General features: G+C 42.8%; 1 protein-coding gene across 1 annotated transcript in view; it reads right to left on the bottom strand.

The window, feature by feature from the left end:
* The window catches only part of CALCRL (calcitonin receptor like receptor), a 227,785-nt gene that overhangs the window by 38,987 nt on the left and 163,310 nt on the right, over positions 1–25,488 (bottom strand). Inside the window, exons 4-7 of the mRNA XM_030209336.1 lie at positions 21,149–21,259; positions 18,599–18,711; positions 14,133–14,224; positions 7,721–7,847 (exon numbers count right to left, since the gene is read on the bottom strand). Of these exons, the coding sequence (XP_030065196.1) occupies positions 7,721–7,847; positions 14,133–14,224; positions 18,599–18,711; positions 21,149–21,259 (443 nt within the window). The remainder of the gene's footprint in view (positions 1–7,720; positions 7,848–14,132; positions 14,225–18,598; positions 18,712–21,148; positions 21,260–25,488) is intronic.

The following is a 25,488-nucleotide window of genomic DNA, read 5'->3' as shown; positions in this document are numbered from 1 at the left end:
AGTAATGTCCTCGGCTTTAAATCAGATTTCTCCCATGATGAAACCATTTACAGTCCTCCCTTTTTCTAATTAAAAAACATGGCATCACAGTGGCCTACATTTACAAAAAAAAACAACTATGCAAAGTTGAGCGCGGGTGGAACAAAACAAAGGCAGAGGATGATCTTCTAGCATATAAATCCAAGCTCAGAGATTGCAATTTTTATTTTAGGAAAGCTAAGACACTTTATTTCTTGTGGAGGGGAATTTTCAAAAGAAACATTTAAGTTGGGATTTGGACGTCTTTGTAAAACATCCAAATCCGGAGGCAGGGAAAAAGCTCATTTTCGAAAAAAGATGGATGTCCATCTTTCGTTTTGAAAATATCAAGGACGTCCTTAAATTTGGACGTCTTTGACTTACGGCGATTTTCGAAACCAAAGACGTCCAAGTCAAAAATGTCCAAATGCAAGCCATTTGGACGAGGAAGGAGCCAGCATTTTTAGTGCAATGGTCCCCCTGACATGCCAGGACATCTATTGGGCACCCTAGGGGGCACTGCAGTGGACTTCATAAAATGCTCCAAGGTACATAGGTCCCTTACCTTGTGTGCTGAGCCCCCCAAAACTCACTACCCCCAACTGTACACCACTACCATAGCCCTTACGGGTGAAGGGGAGCACCTAGATGTGGGTACAGAGGGTTTCTGGTGGGTTTTGGAGGGCTTGCTGTTTCCTCCACAAATGTCACAGGTAGGGGGGTATGGGCCTGGGTCCACCTATATGGAGTGCACTGCACCCACTAAAACTGCTCCAGGGACCTGCATGCGCTGTCATAGACCTGAGTATGACATCTGAGGCTGGCATAGAGGCTGGCAAGTAATATTTTTAATAATGTTTTTTGAGGGTGGGAGGGGTTAGTGACTACTGAGGGAGTAAGGGGAGGTCATCCCCGATTCCTTCCAGTGGACATCTGGTCATTCTGGGCACCTTTTTGTGCCTTATTCATAATAAAAACAGGTCCAAGTGAAATTGTCCAAGTCTTGGGAATGCCCAAGTCCCGCCTTCACCATGCCTCCCACATGCCCCTTGAAATTTGTACGTCCATGCGACGGACTTCAGTTAGAGACGTCCAAAATCGGGTTTCAAATATATCGATTTGGACGTCTCTGAGAGATTTATGTCACTTTTTGGATGTAAATCTCTTTCGAAAATGAGCCTGAAAGTGTATAAAGAATGCTCTAAACCTGTCCAAAGAGCTTTTTTCTGTTTTCCATAACTTGACTTCTTCTCTCAACAATTTATGGTAAGGATGCTAATACCCCTTGTTCTCTCACGGTATTTCACTGCCTAGCATCGTTCCTCCCCCATCCCTTCACCACTTCCTTCCCTCTCTACTCCGGTTCCTCAAGCAGCTGTACAGGATTTATAACAGCAGTTGGCCCCCTTCTTTGGTCTATCCTCATAGTTTTCATTCTAACTGCAACTCCTTCACTCACTTTCAAAAATACTTGTAGGGATGCAGCCTAATTTTGGTACAACTACTACCGAAAATTCTATTAGTAATCAATACTAGTCTTTCATCTGGGCAGGTAGCAACCTCTTGGAAATACTACATTCCATTAAAAAAACAAAAAAACCCACAACACCCTCACCAAACCCTCAAATCTCAGCTGAATATCAGGCCCTATGTAGATAGCAGCAATATTTGCTTGCTGTTGCATATGTGTTTAAATCTAAATGCAGAAGAAGCATCTAGGGGAAGGGGTGCAATTATTTACTACCGTCCCTTTAAGATGAAAGTTATTCATACTGTATGAACTGTATATAGATATGATCACATCTAAATTTGTCTGGCATATAGTTAGACCAGTGATTCTCAGCCTGTCTTCTGTTGTGACACACCTGACAGATAATATTCATGTATGTGACATACTGAAGGTAAAAGGATAAAAGGTAACGGATTTGATATACGGCCTTTCTGTAGTACAAGAAAAAATCCACAGACAGAATCCCGCTTGTAGTGACATACAATCCAGAGCTGGAAAAACTGAGGAAAATCATAAGAGATCTACAACCTATACTCCAGGAGGATGAATTACTGAAAGAGATATTCCCATCCCCACCAGTACTGGCCTTCCGACAGCCACCCAATTTAAAACACAAGCTAATCAGAAGTAAACTTCCTTCACAGACTGAAAAAGAACAGAAGGGCACACTTCCCTGTAATTTATCCAGTTGCAAACTATGCCAAAATATTTCACAGGACCCCAAAGTCATCCACAAAGGAAAGATATTCAACATAAAGGGATCTTTCACTTGCTCATCTTCCAATGTGGTATATATCATTCAGTGTAAAAAATGTAATGAAGGATGCTATATTGGAGAAACAGGCCAGATGCTTAAGACAAGATTCAATTTACATAGACATCATATAAACAATGCTGGTGCCAGCAGGGTTCCCACGCCTGTTGGGCAACATTTTACAAGACCAGGACACTGCACCAGTGACTTCACAGTGAGAATCCTCAAAGGTAACTTTAAAACCATACAAGAACGTAAGACCTTTGAAGTCAGAATGATTGAATATTTTAACACCCAACAGAAAGGACTTAACAAGGACCTGGGGTTCCTAGCCCATTATAAACCATAAAGCTGTATGTCTCTGTTGATCACCCTCCCCTCACCTATCCACACCCACCCTGTTAGAATACCAATGATATGCTTTGATGTCCCCATGCATACTTCCTACCCACCCCCATCCTCCCACCCTGTCAGACTGTCATAGCAATGCTTGAATGTTCTCACTTATATACACTGTCAGCTAGCACATTTGCTTATTTCCGATCTGAGGAAGAAGGGCAACCTTCGAAAGCTAATCAAGAAATGTATTAAGTTATGTCCAATAAAAAAGGTATCATCTTATTTTCTTTTCCATGTTTTATTTTGTTTGATTTCTATTGATAACCTTAAGAGTGGACTAACACGGCTACCACACTCCTCTACTTGTAGTACAACCAAAGCAGTTTACATACATTATATGCAAGTATTTTCTTTGCCCTAGTGGGACCACAATCTAAGTTTTGTACCTGGGGCAATGGAGGGTTAGGTGACTTGCCCAGGGTCACAGGGAGTTGTAGTGGGAATTGAACCCGGTTCCTCAGGTTCTGAGCCCACGGCACAAATTTTACAGCGGAAAAATAAAACTAAATGTTTCATTGTTGACACTAAGTTAAGGTGAATTTGCCTACCATTTAATCCCATATTAATGCCATAAAAAACAAATATATATTCAAATTCTGGTGTCACCTCAGTAACAGAAACACAAAATCTATCCATTACTATACCCTGTGAAGTAACAAATATATTACTCAAACTATGTAGCAAACCAAAATTGACAGAAGACTTTGCAACATTTCCAGTTGGGGCTATCATTGGGTGTAGTGGGGAAGCAGAAGGCCTAGTTATGGGGATTTCAAGAACCTGCCTTTTCTGGATCTCTGCTCTCAACAGCTTGCTGGCACAGACAGCTTCTAAGAAAAACACAGGCTTGCTGTCTACATCATGCCAAATTTATGGTCAGGAAAACACAGAACTATCCTCCACAAAAACGAAGAATACCCGATACAGCGAAGTTGACGACTGACAATAAACTGAATTTCAAAGTGTAATGATCAATTTTATTCTTTGGCAGAATCAAGACTGACTGAAAATAAGCTTAAAGATGTAATTTATTTGTTACATTTGTATCCCACATTTTCCTACCTATTTGCAGGCTCAATGTGGCTTACATAATACCGGAGAGGCGTTTGCCTATAAAAGTTACTCAAATTTGGGCACCAAAATCTAAGTGCTGTTAGTATTCTATAATAGCAAAGTTGTGCACCAAAACCAATATACAATACTAGTGTAAGTCAGCAATGACACGCCTACATTTAGGCATGACCATTTATGCCTGCTCTATGGGGGCACACAATGAAGCTACAAAGTAGTAAATTTAAAACAAATTGGAGAAAATATTTCTTCACTCAACGTATAATTGAACTCTGGACTTTGTTGCCAGAGAATGTGGTAAAAGCAGTTAGCTTAGTGGGGTTTAAAAAAGGTTTGGATAGGTTCCTAAAAGAAAAGTCCAAAGACATTATTAAAATGGATTTGGGGAAAATCCACTGCTTTTTTCTAGGATAAGCAGCATAAAGGATGATATTCTATATATGGCGCCTACATAAATCGGCATTGAAATCAGTGCCAACTAAGTGTATGCTATAATCGGCACCTAGATTTAGGCGCCGAGTATAGAATATGCTTAGTTGATATTTCAGCGCTGATATCTACATGCATCCATATATGCCAACAAAAACCTGGTGTAAATCTCAGTGCATAGATTTAGGCGCACTGGGCCATATTCTATAACTAAGTGCCTAAATTTTGGAATGCCCATGAAACGCCCATAACCACACCCCTTTTTGCCGCCGAACGTTAGAAGTTCAGCACACATCGTTACAGAATATGCTTAGCGAGTTATACACCTAAATTCTAATCAATATCAATTAGTGCTCATTATTGCTTGTTAAGTGCTGTTATCAGCACTCATTAGCATGTTAAGCCAATTAATTTATGTGCCGGTGTTATAGAATCCGCACCAAAATGTATTGTACTGTTTTGGGATCTTGCCAGATACTTGTAACCTGGATTGGCCACTATTGTAAAAAGGATTCTGGGCTTGATGGACCTTCAGTCTGTCCCATTATGGCAACACTTATGTACTTATTATGTACTTATGTACTTAAGGCAAGTGAAAATTTTAGCACCTAAATGCATCAATTGTGCGTGTAAATGATAGTATTCTAGAAAGCATGGGTGAGAGTAGTCAGAATGTCCATGACCTGCCCATGCTCCTCCCAAGTGAACACTCCCTTTGCAGTCATGTGCTAGACAGATGGGACTAGATTCTGTATATGGCGTCCAAAATGTAGGTGTGTTGAAATAAAGCGCCTAGCACTATTATATAAACTGTATGTACGGTAAGACATGGTTTATAGAATAGTGCATAGGCCAGGGGAATAGGTGTATATTTAGGCATGGCCATTTACGCCACTGATAACCTGGTGTAAATGCCCATGTCTAAATGTATGTGTGGTCCCCTGAATTCTATAACAATATGTGCAAATATAATTGACACCCCGATATGCCTACACTACTCCCATGGCCATGCCCCCTTTTCAGCTACGCATATTGGAATTTACGTGCACCTCTTTTTATAATACACTTAAAGAGAAGCACGTGTAAATTCCAATTACTGCCACTTAGTGAATATAATCAGTTGTGATCAGCCAATTATCATCAGTAATTGACTCTTTACACGTAACTTGGCCATATGTACAATTTAACGCTGTGCCTTATATAGAATCCAGGGGATGATGCATGCACTTTATACAATAGAGGTATAATGCATTTATGCACATAACTACAAATCAATGCCAGTTATTGATAGTTAAAGCCAATTAGGGAAAGCTATCACCAATTAAGTGCCAATTAAGTAGTTCCAAGTATAAATGGTACTATAGCACACGTGGAGGGGCATAATCGAACGGAAACGCCTATCTCCATGGGCGTTTATCTCCAAGAACGGGTCTGTGAAGGGGCGGGCCGAACCAAATTTTCGAAAAAATGGACGTTTTTGAGCTGGGCGTTTGTTTTTTTTAGCGATAATGGAAACTAAAAACGCCCAGCTCAAAAACGTCCTAATCCGAGCCATTTGGTCATGGGAGGGGCCAGGATTGGTAGTACACTGGCCCCCCTGATATGCCAGGACACCAACTGGGCACCCTAGGTCAGTGCGGTGGACTTCAGAAAAAGCTCCCACATGCATAGCTCCCTTACCACGGGTGCTGAGCTCCCAACCCCCTCCCTCAAAACCCACTACCCACAAATGTACAACACTACCATAGCTCTTAGGGGTGAAGGGGCACCTACATGTGGGTACAGTGGGTTTTGGAGGCCTCCCATTTACCAGCACAAGTGTTACAGGTGGGGGGGGGGGGGGGGATGGGTCTGGGGCCACCTGGCTGAAGTGCACTGCGGTACCCACTAAAAGTGCTCCAGGGACCTCCATACACGCAGGCCTCTAGGACTGGTTGCTGCTATATAACATTGGCACACCAGTTGACACCTGAAGACTAATCTCTCCGAAAACGTCCTTTATTGGAATAACCGCCTTTACTCACAGTTAACTGCAGATCAGAGGTTGTGCCCCACTGGCAACGAGTCTCCCTGGTACTGAGATGAGCAGTAGGTCAGAGCTGGCAGAATGCTGTACAATGCCCTCTTTCAGCCACATTCAAGGGAAGAACTAAGTTCTGTAACGTGGTTAACACAGGAAAGGGAACTAAAACTGGCTTACAAAAATGGCCACTACCGCATGGACTACAACAGGAAACACAACAGGGCACACTCTGACCCAGCAGGCAGGGGGAAAAGCACCATGGGAGAAGAACCTACCAACAACCAACATCGTGAGACTGTAACACAAGCTAATGAAATCACAGAGCCCAATACCCTACACCCACCACAATGCAATGTTGATGTGACCCTGTACTGCACCCGAGAGCCACATCTGACCCAGGGAAAGGCTGTGATAGGATCAAACACATTCTGTTGTCATGGAGGTGGGTACGGCATTTGAGGCTGGCATAGAGGCTGGAAAAAAGTTTGTAAAGTGGGGTTTTTTTGGTGGGAGGGGGTTAATGACCACTGGGGGAGTCCGGGGAGGTCATCCCCGATTCCTTCCACTGGTCATCTGGGCAGCTGGAGCACTTTTTTGGGACTTGTTCGTGAAAAAAAAGGGTCCAAAAAAAGTGACCCAAAATCGCGGTAAAAACGCCTTTTTTTTCAATTATCAGCTAAAGACGCCCATCTCTCCTCAGCTGATAACCACGCCCCAGTTCCGCCCCCACCATGCCTCCGACACGCCCCCGTCAACTTTATTCGTTTCCGCGACGGAGTGCAGTTGGAAATGCCCAAAATCGGCTTTCGATTATACCAATTTGGGCGCCTTTGCGAGACAAACGTCTATCTCCCGATTTAGGTCGCACTATAGGCGTTTTTCTCTTTCGAAAATAAGCAGGTTAGGGGCCCTTTTACAAAGGTGCATAAGGGCCTACGCCCTTTCAGTGAGTGCCAAGTCAGTATTACCGCCCGGCTACTGCATGCCCTAGGCGGTAATTCTGAATTTGGTGCACGCCGAAAACGTGGTGGAAAATATTTTCTATTTTCTACCACATGATGCTTCAGTGGGTGCACGCTGCATGCCTACTGCCCGGGTAGCGCATGACATCTTACCGCTAAGTCAATGGGTGTCGGTAAGGTCTCAAGCTGAAAATTGACACACACTGATTTTTATTTTGCCGCACGTCCATTTTTGACTCCCTTAAAAAAAAAGGCCCTTTCCCCAGGATGCGGCAAAAACTGGCTCGCTCCATGCCCAAAAAGACGTGCTCACACTACCAAAAGCCACTTTTTGCCCCGGCTTAATAATAGGGCCCCCCCCCAACAGTGTGTGCCATTTCTAGAATTAGGGGGATAGGGCTAACATCGATATACCTTTATGAGGCATCTGTTCTGCTGAATCTTCACCTTATTAGATTTACTGTTACATTAATCCTTACAAGAACTTATCAAGGCATTTGTTTCACTAAACATGTAAGAAATGGAACTTTAAAATGAATCTAGTTGTCACTTACTGGGTTTCTAGCAACTAATGTCTGGTTGTTTGCTACTGCAGTTAGCCAGATGATTGTGACGATGGAATTGCAAACAAAGGAGAAGAACAAGTTTTTGTGCAGGGTAATCCTCTGACAGCTGAGGCTCCTATAAAAAGACAAAAGAAGGATTTCCTGTAATATTATGAAGCAAGAAACTACCAAGCAATTTCCTGATAGTGTCTTAATGAAAAAAGGCAAAAAAAAAAAAAAAACCCAAACCTTGCCCAATATGTTTTATCCAATATCAGCTAAACCAAAAAAGTGAAACACTTTTACAGCTTACCTGGACGATGACTGTTCATCATTTAGATGCATTTTTATGATAGCAAATGTAGTTTAGTGGTTAGAGCTCAAAACTATATAATCTAGCAGGTCAATAATTAAAACACTTATATGATCAGTACTTGATACAATGCATAAAGGGGCCCTTTTACAGGGTGGCTGTAACCCTAATGCGGGCTTATCGTTTGCTCTTCTGGGACTACCACCGACCCAACGTGGCCACCGATGGTAGTCCTGCCCCAAGCACGCACCATTTCTGGGAAAAAAAGAACCCCTTCCCCCAGAAATGACTTGTGCAGCGGTAACCCGGAAGTAATCAGGCATCGTTGCATGCTGCCTGGTTACCACCAGATTAGCGGGGGAGCCCTTATCGCCACCTCAGTGGGTGACGGTTAAGGCTCCCTGCTGCATGGCTATGCAGGAAGAGTTCTCTTACTGCAAGGCCATGTGTGTCTGGGGTTTTTTTTAGCTGCTGCAGTAAAAAGGGCTTTGGTTCTCGAGAAAAACAGCCCCCATCACTAGTACAGGGCCCTTTTTCCTGCAGCCTGGTAAGGACCCCATAAGTATTGTATGCTGCTGAGATAATGGAAGATGGGGTACAGGCACAAGATAAGAGCAGGCAGTTCCCTTGAAAAAGTTGGTGGCGAAACGGGTCCCCGTCCGGATTGCTGCAAGAAGTTAAGTGCTGGCTATTTGTGCTTGATAAAAGAAGTTCTATTTTGATATTTTAATTGCAAAGAAAAAAGAAAAAAAAACGGAGGTTTGTTCACCCTTGATCGAGCTGTGTACCTATTTAGTGCTAAAAACTGTCTGTGCTGCGGCACTGAGCACGGTAGGCTTCTGAGGTCTTTTTTCCTCCAATTAAAAAAATTAAAACCCTTGAAACAGAAAAAAATCTGAGGAAATACTGATCATGTTAACACTACAAGATTCACTCAGAATGCTAAGAGTGTAGAAGTCCAAGCCCCGCCTCCACCAGCAGTACAGCCCAATAGGGAGGAGGGCTTGGACATGGGCATGTAAATCGGAGGAGGAGGGAGCAGGGAGGGAAGGAGGGGGCAGAACTGAGGGAAACACGTTGGGGGGAGGGCAGGGGAGAGAGCAGGGTTGGTGGACCCGGGGGGGGGGGGGGGCATAGGAAAACAAAAAACTAGCCCGTTGTTACGGGCTTAACGGCTAGTATATAATATTGTGCACAGTGTATGGTTGGAACTTCTTCTTTGTACCTGTGCTACAGTTTGTGTATGAAGTGATATTAGAGCTTGGCCATTTAAAAAAATTTGTGTCAGCACTTACCGCCACCCATTTTGTAGGTTGGTTGGGCTCACACGGTATTTTTGCACTAACCAGTTAGCAAATGCAAATGTGGATGTACTACTGTTTAGCACAGAAACTCCCATGCCCCCCCCTGACATGTCTCTCTCTCTCTCTCTCTCTCTCTATATATATATATATAGTTTACTGCATGGATTAGTGAATGCTAATTTGGCAGTTACTGCAGTATGTCTGAGCATGTCCCAAGAATGGAACAACTGTTTGGTCTGCATTTTTGGAGAAAAATAACAGGCTGGAGTACAGTTTTCTCCTGAGGATTCTGCAATGCCCTTGTCACCTGTGGTCTACTACATCAGCTAACTGACCAAATGCATTCCAAATCCACAGAGAAGTTTATGGGACCATGGAACACAAAGGTTACACATCAAGGTTTTTTCACTGATTACCATAAAGCTGAGGAGAAGGTATGCAAACAAGGTTGGCAAAGGAATTTAAGACTTCTTGTTGTTTTTTTTTTAATCATGTGGACACCATGCCATGTACATAGTACGGCGCAGTACCAGGATGCATGACAGACCTAATAGATTTACCAACCAGAAACAGAATCAGATCATCACAATCATACCTAAACCTACATTATCCAAATTGTAAAGGATTACGATACAAAACAATTTACGCATCCAGCTTCTTCTACATAAGCGCACAACTATGGAACGAACTCCCAAATACTGTGAGAACAATCCGTGACCACTTAAATTTCAGGAAATCACTCAAAACTCACCTCTTCAAAAAGGCCTATCCCACCGATCCAACATAAACCCCAGCACCCAGCAACACAGCATAACTAATGATCGTACTGGACAATTTATAATCTTCACTTCCTTCGACCCCATGATGCCTGATCCACACCTACCTCATCTGACCACAATATAACTTTGCATCTGCTATCAACCAAAGTGGCAAACGCCTCTACGGTACTATGTAAGCCACATTGAGCCTGCAAATAGGTGGGAAAATGCGGGGTACAATTGTAACAAATAAATAAATACAACTACAACTTATGTCTTCACAATTCAAGAGGCCTCACTCTTCATAAAAAAAAAAACTAAGGCACATAGACACCTACGAGCTTACAACTTGCGTCAAATTGGAACTACCACCTGGCTACAACATGCCCTGGGCGGTAAATTCATTTTTGAAGCGTGTCCAAAACACGCGGTAGAAATTTTCTACCACGTAGTGCTAACCCGGCAGTAATCAGCAGCTTCTTGCTGGCCTCCCACTTAGTCACTTCTCCCCTCTCCAGTCGGTTCAAAACTCTGCTGCCCGTCTCATCTTCCGCCAGGGTCGCTTTACTCATACTACCCCTCTCCTCAAGACCCTTCACTGGCTCCCTATCCGTTTTCGCATCCTGTTCAAACTTCTTCTACTAACCTATAAATGTACTCACTCTGCTGCTCCCCAGTATCTCTCCACACTCGTCCATCCCTACACCCCTTCCCGTGCACTCCGCTCCATGGATAAATCCTTCTTATCTGTTCCCTTCTCCACTACTGCCAACTCAGCGCCTTCTGTCTCGCTGCACCCTACGCCTGGAATAAACTTCCTGAGCCCCTACGTCTTGCCCCATCCTTGGCCACCTTTAAATCTAGACTGAAAGCCCACCTCTTTAACATTGTTTTTGACTCGTAACCACTTGTAACCACTCGCCTCCACCTACCCTCCTCTCTTCCTTCCCGTTCACATTAATTGATTTGATTTGCTTACTTTATTTATTTTTTGTCTACTAGATTGTAAGCTCTTTGAGCAGGGACTGTCTTTCTTCTATGTTTGTGCAGCGCTGCGTATGCCTTGTAGCGCTATAGAAATGCTAAATAGTAGTAATAATAGTAGTAGTGTACATGCGCTGAAGATTACCACCCAGTTAATGCATGAGACCTTACTGCTAAGTCCATGGGTGGCGGTAAGGTCTCAGGCTGAAAATGGAAGTGAGTTGAATTTAATTTTGCCGCATGTCCATTTTCGGCCACAAAAAAGAACTTTTTTGCAGGCGTGCTGAAAAATGGACCTGATCGCGCCCAAAACATACGCCTACAGCAGCGCAGGCCATTTTTTGGAGCACCTTAGTAAAAGGGCCCCTAAATGCACGTATCACTCAGTAACTGCTCAAAATTACTGTGTGGTAATTACAAGATTCTCTTACTTGCAAAGTACAACACACTGGCCTCCTAGCCTATCTAGCTTCTCTGATCATACCCTATGCTCCTACATACCTCTTATGCTCAATTAATGAGCACCAGCTAGTTTTACCAGGGCAAGATGGGAATCCACTAGGAAGACAGCTTTTTTCTTTTTAGCCCCATCCTTGAGCAATACTTTCCCTCTTTCACTCCGGCAGGAATATAATCTGATGCTCTCGAAGGTCCTGGTAAAACTAACCAGTGGTCTCCTTTCATAAAACCTCCTTGATACTAGTGTAAATCCGAATTAGCAGGTGTAAATAAGTACGCCTAAGTGCACCATACAAAGCGCTTGACTTATAGTAATCTATATTTTACGTGCATAAGTTGGAGACACGCCCATAGCCCACACATGCTCCTCCAATTATATGCCCCCCTTCTAGTTACAAACTATAATACTGATGCGAGTCCTTATAGTATAGTGCAGCGGTTCTCAAGCCTAATCCTGGAGGCACCTCAGCCAGTCAGGTTTTCAGGATATGCACACTCAATATTCATGAGAGAGATTTGCATGCAGTGGAGGTAGTGCATGCAAATCACTTTCATGAATATTCATTGTGGATACCTTGACTGGTACCTCCAGGACCAGGTTTTGGAACCACTGGTATAATAACTGTGTAACTGCCAGTTTTGGTTCTTCTGATATGAAAGTGTAGATGCCAAGTTCCAGAACTTTCATACAAGCGTAGCAAGAGCACAGATGCACTTATTGCCTCATATTTAGGAGGTGGGAGTGCATCCATCCTCTCTGCACCAGTGACAGTGTGTGGTAGGTGACCAAGCCCATTCCCCGTCTATAACCCATCCGTTTCCTGCAGCAGAACAGGCTAAACAACTGTCATGCTAGTGTAAAAATGGTTACCACAGCTACAGTGGTGGAAATAAGTATTTGATCCCTTGCTGATTTTGTAAGTTTGCCCACTGACAAAGACATGAGCAGCCCATAATTGAAGGGTAGGTTATTGGTAACAGTGAGAGATAGCACATCACAAATTAAATCCGGAAAATCACATTGTGGAAAGTATATGAATTTATTTGCATTCTGCAGAGGGAAATAAGTATTTGATCCCCCACCAACCAGTAAGAGATCTGGCCCCTACAGACCAGGTAGATGCTCCAAATCAACTCGTTACCTGCATGACAGACAGCTGTCGGCAATGGTCACCTGTATGAAAGACACCTGTCCACAGACTCAGTGAATCAGTCAGACTCTAACCTCTACAAAATGGCCAAGAGCAAGGAGCTGTCTAAGGATGTCAGGGACAAGATCATACACCTGCACAAGGCTGGAATGGGCTACAAAACCATCAGTAAGACGCTGGGCGAGAAGGAGACAACTGTTGGTGCCATAGTAAGAAAATGGAAGAAGTACAAAATGACTGTCAATCGACAAAGATCTGGGGCTCCACGCAAAATCTCACCTCGTGGGGTATCCTTGATCATGAGGAAGGTTAGAAATCAGCCTACAACTACAAGGGGGGAACTTGTCAATGATCTCAAGGCAGCTGGGACCACTGTCACCACGAAAACCATTGGTAACACATTACGACATAACGGATTGCAATCCTGCAGTGCCCGCAAGGTCCCCCTGCTCCGGAAGGCACATGTGACGGCCCGTCTGAAGTTTGCCAGTGAACACCTGGATGATGCCGAGAGTGATTGGGAGAAGGTGCTGTGGTCAGATGAGACAAAAATTGAGCTCTTTGGCATGAACTCAACTCGCCGTGTTTGGAGGAAGAGAAATGCTGCCTATGACCCAAAGAACACCGTCCCCACTGTCAAGCATGGAGGTGGAAATGTTATGTTTTGGGGGTGTTTCTCTGCTAAGGGCACATGACTACTTCACCGCATCAATGGGAGAATGGATGGGGCCATGTACCGTACAATTCTGAGTGACAACCTCCTTCCCTCCGCCAGGGCCTTAAAAATGGGTCGTGGCTGGGTCTTCCAGCACGACAATGACCCAAAACATACAGCCAAGGCAACAAAGGAGTGGCTCAGGAAGAAGCACATTAGGGTCATGGAGTGGCCTAGCCAGTCACCAGACCTTAATCCCATTGAAAACTTATGGAGGGAGCTGAAGCTGCGAGTTGCCAAGCGACAGCCCAGAACTCTTAATGATTTAGAGATGATCTGCAAAGAGGAGTGGACCAAAATTCCTCCTGACATGTGTGCAAACCTCATCATCAACTACAGAAGACGTCTGACTGCTGTGCTTGCCAACAAGGGTTTTGCCACCAAGTATTAGGTCTTGTTTGCCAGAGGGATTAAATACTTATTTCCCTCTGCAGAATGCAAATAAATTCATATACTTTCCACAATGTGATTTTCCGGATTTAATTTGTGATGTGCTATCTCTCACTGTTACCAATAACCTACCCTTCAATTATGGGCTGCTCATGTCTTTGTCAGTGGGCAAACTTACAAAATCAGCAAGGGATCAAATACTTATTTCCACCACTGTATGTGCTAGGAGTTACATACTAACTGCTTAGCATACTTTAGTAAAAAGAGCCTCAAGATAAGAATCCATAAGCAATTGCTATCTTTTCTGTCCTGTAGAAAAATTAAACCCATTAAAAAAATATACTTACTTGAAGTAAAAGAAAATGCCAAGTGAGATAAGCAGTGATGCAATTGATAGTCCATGTCCTATGATCGTCAGGTAGAATAAATTGAGTGCTCTCTGTTAACAGTGACAGATTTGGAATTAACAGTGACAGACATGTAATTAAATACAACCTTGTTTTATATGCTACATGCTAAAACATTTAGGGACAACTTGCCAAAGCCAACATTTTTATTAGATTTTCTTATAACGAATAGAATTTTAAAAAATCTCAAAATTCTTGGCAGAGAGCAATCAAACACACATAATTTAAAGCACAACATACATAATACATATCCGATAGACAATCAACATCAAATCTCCATCATCATAATAAAAAATTATATTTATAGCAATTAACCCTTCAGCATCCTGGTGGTAAACATCTCAGATCTAATTATAAATCAGTTCCAATATCACATTTTGGGGTACGTTTACTAAGGTGCGTTAGTGTTTTTAAAGCGCCTGTAAACTTAAGAAGCATTAAACGCTAACACGCCTATACATTTCTATGGGCAAGTTAGCATTTAACGTGCGTAAAACATTTATGCGCTTTAAAAACGCTAGCACACCCATAGTGCTGCTTTGTAAACGTGGAGGGGCATAATTGAACGGGGGTGCCCATCTATAAGGGCACCCATCTCTAGGGATGGAACCGTAAAGAAGCGTCCCCGACTGTATTATCGAAACAAGATAGGCGGCCATCTTTCATTTCAATAATACGGTCGGGGACGACCAAATCTCGCCATTTGGGTCGACCTTAGAGATGGCCGCCCTTAGAGATGGCCGGCTTTGGTTTTCGCCAATAATGGAAACCGAGGCCGGCCATCTCAAAAACGGCCAAATCCACGGCATTTGGTCATGGGAGGAGCCAGCATTTATAATGCACTGGTCCCCCTCACATGCCAGGACACCAAGCGGACACCCTAGGGGGCACTGCAGTGGACTTTATTAATTGATCCCAGGTACATAGCTCCCTTCCCTTGGGTGCTGAGCCCCCCAAATCCCCCCCAAAACCCACTACCCACAATTGTACACCACTACCATAGCCCTTATGGGTGAAGGGGGGCACCTACATGTGGGTACAGTGGGTTTGGGGGGGTTGGAGGGTTCAGCACTTACCATCACAAGTGTAACAGGTAGGGGGGGATGGACCTGGGTCCGCCTGCCTGAAGTGTACTGCACCCACTAAAACTGCTCCAGGGACCTGCATACTGCTGTCATGGAGCTGGGTATGACATTTGAGGCTGGCATAGAGGCTGGCAAAAAATGTTTTAAAATTTTTTTAGGGTGGGAGGGGGTTGGTGACCACTGGGGGAGTATGGGGAGGTCATCCCCGATTCCCTCTGGTGGTCATCTGGTCAGTTTGGGCACCTTTTTGAGGCTTGGTCCTGAAAATAAATGGACCAAGTAAAGTCGGCCAAATGCTTGTCAGGGCCGCCCTTCTTTTTTCCATTATCGGCCGAGGGCGGCCATCTCTTAACCATGCCCCCATCCCGCCTTCAGTACACTGCCGAAACGTCCCCTTGAACTCTGGCTGGTCCTGCGACAGAAAGCAGTTGAGGGCGGCTAAAATCGGCTTTCGATTATACCGATTTGGCTGCCCTTAGGAGAAGGGCGCCCATCTCCTGATTTGTGTCGGAAGATGGCTGCCCTTCTCCTTCGAAAATAAGCAGGATAGGCATTCAACTGTTATGAATCAGTTTAATCTATATGGTGGCTGAAATAGTAAGGTTTTCAGTTCTTTTTTTTAACTGTCCCATGTTCTGAATTGTTCTTACATTATATGGAAGGGAATTCCAAAATTCTATAATTTAGGGCCAATAATATAAAATATAGAGGCCTGATACTGCTGAAGCCTTACTGTATAAAAGGTTGGTACAACATTTAACATTTTATTAGATGATCTAATAACCCTCAAGAAGTGAGGATAACAAAGAAAGAAAAGAGGGGATGAAGGGGCACAGGGTCAGAGACAAGACAAAACATAAAGGAATAGATCAGGGACAAAAAAAATCGAAGGAAAAATATTCTAAACTAGCTTTCTCTCTAACAATAACAATGCAGTATTCTAAATGAAAGCATTTAAAGGAAAATGTCAAAGTTTTGTTTTAAGGCCAAAGGAAAACAAAAAATGTCATAAATCTGAAAAAAGTAATTGTAAAATCCAATTTGAAAATGACATCAGTTGACAGGTGAAAAAACAAAGATATATTCTACATTTATCACTGTCACTGCAGTACCTGCATTCAAGCAGGAAGCACAAAACAATAGCTCTAGCTTTTCATTAAACTCAGCAGGAGAGAGAAAGAATTTCAATGGACAGTACTTACTTAGCCCAAATTCTATATATCATTCCTTAATTTCCGTACAGATATCGAAGTGTATTAACAATGCACATAACTGAGGGGCCCTTTTACAAAGGCGTATTGAGAAATGGTCTGCGATAATGTGGACACGTATTTTGGATGCGTGCAGAATCATTTTTCAGCGCACCTGTAAAAAATGCTTTTTTAAAATTTTTGCCAAAAATGGACATGCAGCAAAATGAAAATTGCTGTGCATCCATTTTGGGTCTGAGACCTTACCACCAGCCATTGGCCTTGCGTTAAGGTCTCACGTGGTAATTGGCGGTAATGACCTGGGTGCGTCAAATGCCACTTGGTGTGCATCCAATACGTGCGACTGAAAATAACAATAATTTTTCAGACGTGTGTATCGGACGCGCCAAAAATGAAATTACCGCCAGAGCCACGTGGTAGCTGGGTGGTAACTCCATTTTGGTGCACATTGGGCACGCTTAGACATTTATGCGGTTTAGTAAAAGGACCCCTTAATTGGTTAACTAGCCCATCAGAGCTGTTAATTGGATGTTAACAAGGAATTAACAGCACTAATTGGAAATAATTGAGATTTACGTGCACAACTTGTTAAGTGTATTCTAGAACATGGTGCGCCTAAATTCTAAGTTGCATAGTTGAAAAGGGGGCGGGGTGTGGGCATTTCTACAATCTATGAACATTATTATAGAATACACCCGCTCTGCATCTAACTTAGGCATCAGATTTACACCAAATAAAATGAGGCCTAAATGGAAGTGACCAAATTTAGTCATGTGGAGAGCCGTACGGCGTATTCTATATACAGTGTGGAACTTTAAGCCTATTCTATAAAATGTAGGTGTACTTTAGAGAATACGCCTAGGCGTAATTTCTTTCTGCGTGGATTTTTCAGGCACTATATATAGAATCTAGCTTTTAGAGGGGAATTTTATATCAAAACTGTAAGCTGAAAAAAATGGCACCAACCATGATTCTATAAAGGGAGCATGCTCTTTACAGATCAGTGATTGGTGCCGATTCCTAAAACCTAACGTTGGACAGCAGACTTATGCCTGCTGAAACCTGGTGTAAACGCTAGTGCCCAAATTGGGAGTGCTGACCCAGTATTCTATAAGTACGCACACGTTTTGAAACAGCCTACTTTTGATGAATCTATACCCCCACACATTTTGGTAATAGCAATTTTCTATATGTAAAATATACCTTACATGTGGAAAATACTTAACAAAATGTTTGACTGAAAATCCACAGAAAGATAAATGGATTAATTATCCATGTCTTAATGCACTTCCTGTATTTTGAAGAAGATTGAGTCCTGCCTACTCGAGGAATAAACTTATCCTGAGCTTGATTCATGCAAAAATGTAAGTTTTCACAGTTAGGCAGATCAAACATAATTATCTAAGAAATTTATTCACCTTGAATTGGTTAGTAGAGACCTTTAGCAAGTCATTTCACCTGTGACAGGTTATAATTGGTGGACTATATAATAAAGCTGTCCAATTTAACCAACATCCTAACAATACCAGTCATATAAAGGTATATTGTTTACATGGAGCTCCACATTCAGTGTGTTTTACTATTTGAGTCTTGATATTGAAAAGACTGTCAAAGTAACAGGCTGACAATGAATGGCAGGTACCTATTTAGTGACTATTCATGAAAAGTCTACACAATACATTGGATTTCAACAGCTAAGTCACTTACAACCAAAGAACAGGAGAGTACATTATGACAACATCTTCTAAAAGCTTTGGTTTAATTTTTAAAGCCCATTTATACAATTATTGTTCCAGTGCACACAAAGTGCTCCTTTGCCTGTTGCTAGAGCCTCTGCTTCTTTTTCTTTTCCAACAATTTGCACTTTTAAATAGTTCTTATTTACATAAAGATCATATCAGCCACCCTTAGGACTGTTGAATCTGGGTTTTAGACTGTCGAAGTTTTCATTTAAACAAAATGGCTTCTCTATAGAAATGTTACTGATCGGCACATGGTGCCTCCTATTCTCAACACTTTATTTATTTATTTTATTCTTATCAAGCAAAGTTGCCCTAGTAATCACCAAAGGGCTAAGTGGACATGAAATGGTAATACAATTATTTCCTACCTTCAGTTTTTCTTTTGTATACAAATTGCACAGCGTGTAATTTGTCCAGGTCCTATTGCTTTCAGGATGTTGGAACCAGAGTCCATTTGATTCACATTTCTTAGTCACTTTTTCTTTAAATGGAAAAAAAAAAGCACGTAACATGAACAAAAATAACCTTAGTAAAAGCAAGTGAATAAAATGACCCTTTAATGATATCAGTTTAAGAGAGGTCTTTTTTAAAATAACAATCTAAAGATTTGAAAAGATGACAAAAGATTTGTTAGTTAACAATGTAATAAAGAAGAAAGAAAGTAGCTGTCTCCAGGTAAGAAAGGAAGGTTAGATTTAATTTAGAAAATATACATAAGAAAAGTATGTAATTAATTCTGTACCCAGGGGGGCCTTTTTACTAAAGTATGTTAAGAATTGGGGTTCAAAGAGTAGGGTAAGCTGGCTCTTTCAAAATAGGGAAATGATTGTTTAAAAAATGATCTCTATATAAAGTCACCAAAGACTCAACACAGCTGCCATGTTTCGGTGCCAAAGCATCTGCTTCAGGAGTCTTATGTTTGATGGTTATGCAAAGGTAAATGGTGTTTTAAAACCAAATGCAACTGTGGGCAAATTATGGTTATCTAAAGCATAAGGCTTATGCTGACATTTGTTGAAAGTGTTTGCCTTACACCTTGGATAGCCATAATTTGCCCATGGTTGCATTTTTTTTGTTACATTTGTACCCTGCGCTTTCCCACTCATGGCAGGCTCAATGCGGCTTACATGGGGCAATGGAGAGTTAAGTGACTTGCCCAGAGTCACAAGGAGCTGCCTGTGCCTGAAGTGGGAATCAAACTCAGTTCCTCAGTTTCCTAGGACCAGAGTCCACCACCTTAAGCGAAGGTTTTAAAAAACCATTTACCCTTGCATAACCATCAAACATAAGACTCCTGAAGCAGGTGCTTCAGCGCCAAAACACGGCAAATGTGTCGAGTCTTTTGGTGACTTTAAATAAAGATCATTTTTTTGAACAAGCGCATCCTTTCCTTTTTTTTCGGAAGAGCCTGTCTACCCTACTATTTGGACTCTTTTTGTTGACATTCATAGGGCCTGAGTGTTCCTCCACGTTGAGTGGTTAAGATTTGGGGTTAATACAGATTAATGCAGGATTTTCTTGTTCATTAACTTCAAATCTGTTGCAGTACTTTTCACATTAATTTTATTATTATTTTGCAGTTGTTCATTAATGTTGTCATTAGTGCGCAGTGCCTGCCTAGAGTTAACACGGGAGCACTTACTGCTTCTTAAATAGGAGGCTGTAAGTGCTCCCACATCAACTCTGCATTAACCAGTTAGCGCACATTAAGTATAAATATGTTAGCTGGTTAATCAGTACAAGCAAACCCTCTGCTCAAACCATGCCCCCTCCCAAAAATATTTTTGAAAATTCATTAACACATGGTTTAGCGCAGACAGGACAAATAGTGCGAAACACTTTAACACTTTTGTGTGGTAGCCTCTTTTCAAGTGCTATCCTCATGTAAAGGGTTTAACCCCAATGCTTCAACTTTACCCATGTTATGGAATAGAATTCTCATTGCAACTGGATTAAAGTTACTCCCTCATTCTAAAACAGGTTGCAGTATTGCACTTAGAAAAGCTAGGCAAATTTATGTAGGGCATGGCCAATATTCAGCTGGGGCCCGCATAACTGTCTTATGCAGGCCCTGGTTGAATATTGGCCCAGACACATATAAGCTCCAGCGCCCAGCCCCACCAATTAGCCACCGATATTCAGTGCTAGTGCCAGTGCCTGGACATGGCCTGGAACTGAATATTTAGGGCTGATTCTGCTGCAGCTGTCAGCATTTTAAAAAATGCTGACCACCACGGGCTGAATATCTTCCCTGTAATATCTATGCTAGCTGCTGGAAAATATTTTATATAACCCATCATGATTTGAAGACCAACCCCCTCTCCAATAAACAATATGAGGCTTCACAGCCACAATATTTGAACACTGTGAACACTGACTTCCTCCCCCCACCCCCAAATAAACATCCTGCTGATGGAGGCATACTAGCCCTGCAGAATTTCCCCTCCTTCCCTCTTCCATCTTGGTCTCATGATCAAGGGACCGCTAGCCACCTTTTTTTCCTCAGTCACAAAATGGTGACCTGCAGGCACCCTCCACCTTCCATCCCCGGATCCACCAGATCTTTTCATCCTCCAGCTACTTCAACACAAAAATGAGTTAGATTTAATCCTCCTATAGCAGAATCTAAGTTTTGGTACCTACTTTCCCTTTCTCGATCAAGCTCCACCTCTGAGGCCACTACATTTAAGACAGATAAATTTAACTGTTTATTTAATTTAAGGGATAACATGCTTCCATGTTGGGTCTAGCTGCTTAATTACTTGGTGCTGTGTAGCTTGATCTCACTGAAAATAGATCAGTTAGTAACAACAACAAAAATCCAAACAAATAAACACTGAGTATATCCTGTTGCACTGATAATAGTTTTGAAATGAGAATTGCCTCCAAAATTTAAATTCTAAACCATGAAGGATTACCTAATGGGTCAAAGTCCTGAAAATAGTCAGGGCAATGCTGTATTGACACAATACCAGCAGAGACATCATCCCAACATAACCAACCATCCCAGGTTCTGTTGCAATAATTGCCTGCAAAGGTATGGAGAAAATAGTGTTAATTATGTTTGATAAGCTTACGTCCACTCACATACATATTCCAATTAATGCAATGTAATAACTTTCCAAATTAAGGAACCTTTTTACTAAGCTGCGTACGCATCTACACGAGCCCAATGAGCGCCAAAATGGAGTTACCGCATGGCTACTGCGTGGCTCTTGCAGTAATTTCATTTTTGGCACGCGTGGCTGAAAAAGAATTTTTATTTTTGGCCGCGTGTATCGGATGCATGCCAAGTGGCATTTGGTACGCGTAGGTCATTACCACCCGGTTACCGTGAGAGACTTTACCACTAGGTCAATGGCTGGCGGTAAGGTCGCAGACCCAAAATGGACATGCAGCAAATTTGATTTTGCCGCACGTCCATTTTCAGCAAAAATTTTAAAAAGGCCTTTTTTACAGGCAAACTGAAGAATGGATTGGTGCATCCTCAAAACCCGTGCCTACACTACTGCAAGTCATATTTCAGCGCATCTTAGTAAAAGGACCCCTACGAGATTGTGAATGATCCTTTCTGAAAATATGCTACTGTTTAATACAACCTAATGGACTAATAAATTCAAAATGGTAACAGAATCCATGCATGTTTAGGGAAGACAAAGAAGGTGTGATTGAAGGCATGGGAGGGAAATGACCAGAAATTGATTAGGCTAATTAGGCATTGCGTAAGACAGTTAGGAGACTAGTTGGGCCAAGAGGGCTCTATTTGCCAATAGCTATATTACTAAGAAAAAGCTTATCAATATGGGTTATGATTGTTGCAGTTGTCCGGGTCCTGCCACATCTGAGTAAGTGGAACCGATGTTTCAGCCATTGTGCTGTGGCTTTATTGAGGATAAGCTGTGAGGTCTGCACTTTTATACAGTGACAGGCTATGATTGTCAAGGTCCATGAGGGACACATTGAAAGAAGGCTAAAGCAGAGAGAAAACATGGAGTGGACCACTGTCTCCCATGAAAAGATGAAAAGGCTGAACGAGAAACTTACCTTACACAGAAGCCTCACTGTTCTTTGCTGGGAGGTGTTTCCAGCTGTGGAAAGGAAGTTCTGGGAGGACAGGACAGGAAGGAGTAATAGGCAAGCTGAATGGAAACAGTCTTCTGGGAACTGTAGTAATAAACCCTTGCAAGGAAGGAAGAGTGTGACTCATTAGCAACCCTTCCAAACTGCATAGAAAGGGTGAAGCAGAGTGTTCCCAAACCAAAAACAGCAAGGTGGTTGAGCAGGGTTCTCTAGCTGTAGAAAAGGGTGGGGCTGAAAGCTTTAACCCACAGAGCAGTCAGTATATTAAAAGAGAGAAATCTCCAAGAACAAAAGGGAAAAGAGAAAGGCTGACTGCTCAGGAGCTATGGAGCAGGGCAGAAGAGAAGCCCTGGAATATGATGGCACAGTTAAAGAGTAAGGGAGAGGTGACAAGAGGTGAAGTTCTCCAGAGGCAGACTGTCTGCATGACAGTATGGGGAGCTGGAATAGGAACCAGCCCTTTAGCAATGCAAGGGACACAGCTACTTGCATAGGAAAAGGAAACTTTAAAGAGTAAGGGAGAGATGGCAGGAAGCTAGTCTCCTAATTAGATCACTACATCTATCCAGGGCCGCCTGTTGCTGTGACGGTGGCCATTTTGAATCCCAAGACCGTCACAGCAACAGGATGCAGGGCAAGGACAGAGCTCCGGGCAGGAAAGAAGGGGCTCTTTCCTACCCCGAAGAGGTCACTAGACCACCAGGGCAGTAGATAGTAAGTAAGGGGAGGGGAGGTGACCCGGGGGAGGGGAGGAGATGGGGGGCAGGGGAGGGGAATATGTGACCCGGGGGGAGGGGAATATGTGACAGGGGGTGGGGCGTGGGTGGCTGTGGGCAGGGTAGGGGGCGGGACATGTGACCTCTTTTTCAGAGGACAAAATATGGTAATCCTATCTTTTACTAAGGTGTACTAACATTTTTAGCGCATTAAAAATAGGTGCATGCTAAATGCTAGAGACGCCCATGTATTCCTATGGGCGTCTCTAGCGTTTAGTGCGTGCCTATTTTTAGCGCACATTAAAAATGCTAGCGCGTCTTAGTAAAACACCCCCAAAGTGTCAGAACAGTGATTTGAACTGTTTAAAAGGGGACATTACCATGACTGCTGCAGGGTATTGCAGCAACTCATCATTGAAAATATGGCTTTAACAGTCTCTAACTACTTGGCAAGCATCTCAAGACAAACATTACAGCATTCATGTATCATTCTCACTCGCTATACTGGAAGTACCGCCGGGCTACTGCAGCAACCCCTAGCGCTACAAAACGTATTTATTTTTGTAGTGCCAGAGTGTACCTGGTGGTAATCGGGCAATGCTGCACGCTGTCTGTTTGCCGCTGATTTAGTGCGGGAACCCTTACCACATCGATGTGTAGCGGTAAGGGCTCCTCCCCGAAATGGCTGCATGGCAAGTGCTTTACTTGCTGCACAGCCATTTCCTGTAAGAAAGCAAGACTTCCCCTTTTACCAGCACTGGCCCCCTTTTGCTGCAGCTTGGTAAAAAGAGCACTAAGTTATTGTACCTGAGACAATGGAGGCTTATGACTTGTCCAAAGTCCCAAGGAGCTGCAGTGAGAATCAAACCCAGGTTACCAGGATTAAAGCCTACTGAACTAACCACTAGGCCACTCCTCCACAAGCACTCATGTTTGTAGGGGTATACATTTATTAGAACCCATTCAGTTCCTTCAGGTGTCTTAAAACTTTTAGGGCCTTGTTTACTAAGACATGCTAGCGTTTTTAGTACATGCTAGAAATGAGCGCACGCTAATGCTAGAGACACCCATATATTCCTATGGGTATCTCTAGTGTTAGCGTGTGCTAATTTTTAGCATGCGTTAAAAACATTAGCTTACTCTACCAAAACCCTCATCCACACCCTTGTCACCTCTCGTTTAGACTACTGCAATCTGCTTCTTGCTGGCCTCCCACTTAGTCACCTCTCCCCTCTCCAGTCAGTTCAAAACTCTGCTGCCCGTCTCGTCTTCCGCCAGGGTCGCTTTACTCATACTACCCCTCTCCTCAAGACCCTTCCCTGGCTCCCTATCCATTTTCGCATCCTGTTCAAACTTCTTCTACTAACCTATAAATGTACTCACTCTGCTGCTCCCCAGTATCTCTCCACACTCGTCCTTCCCTATTCCCCTTCCCGTGCACTCCGCTCCATGAATAAATCCTTCTTATCTGTTCCCTTCTCCACTACTGCCAACTCCAGACTTCGCGCCTTCTGTCTCGCTGCACCCTACGCCTGGAATAAACTTCCTGAGCCCCTATGTCTTGCCCCATCCTTGGCTACCTTTAAATCTAGACTGAAAGCCCTCCTCTTTAACATTGCTTTTGACTCGTAACCACTTGTAACCACTCGCCTCCACCTACCCTCCTCTCTTCCTTCCCGTTCACGTTAATTGATTTGATTTGATTACTTTATTTATTTTTTGTCTATTAGATTGTAAGCTCTTTGAGCAGGGACTGTCTTTCTTCTATGTTTGTGCAGCGCTGCGTACGCCTTGTAGCGCTATAGAAATGCTAAATAGTAGTAGTAGTAGTAGTAGCTTAGGGGCCCTTTCACTAAACCATGTTAAGCACTTATGTGCACTTAACACAGGAAGAAAGGCTTACCACAAAACACGTTAAAGCGTTTTGTGGAAATTTGCCTGTCAATGCGCTCTAATCTAATTTTTTCAGGAGGAAGCGTTTCATGGGCAGAGAATTTTCATGGAAGCCCATGTGCTAACTGGATTACACAGACTTATCCAGTAGCGCTATAGCCATTTTTACAGCAGGGGTAAAATGGCCAGTTTTCAGATTTTTCCATTATTGGCCACATGCTAATTTTCCCATTGATTTACTTGCATTAGAAAGTTATAGTGTACCAAAAATAATTACAACCAATATGAAACAAATCAATTTTTTTGACCATACATTCTGGCATTCCAGCACCTATCATTCACATTCATACATTACTAAACCTATTCAGTAAAACACACAGGACACAGATGTTATAAAAGAAATTGCAACTAAAATGTTGTTATTCTTCCCCCTTTCCTGGGGAAAAAGTAAAGGTAATGGTATCCCAGAGCCTTGGGAGGGGGAAGAGGGGAGTGTGAATATGTCTTGCTTTTCTGGGTGTTCACTCTTCCTCCTGCTTCCACTGTGTCTGGAAACAAAGCAACAACAT

Source organism: Microcaecilia unicolor, chromosome 7 (assembly GCF_901765095.1).
Source record: "Microcaecilia unicolor chromosome 7, aMicUni1.1, whole genome shotgun sequence".
Classification (NCBI taxonomy): Eukaryota; Metazoa; Chordata; class Amphibia; order Gymnophiona; family Siphonopidae; genus Microcaecilia; species Microcaecilia unicolor.
This window is presented reverse-complemented; position numbering and strand designations above follow the sequence as displayed.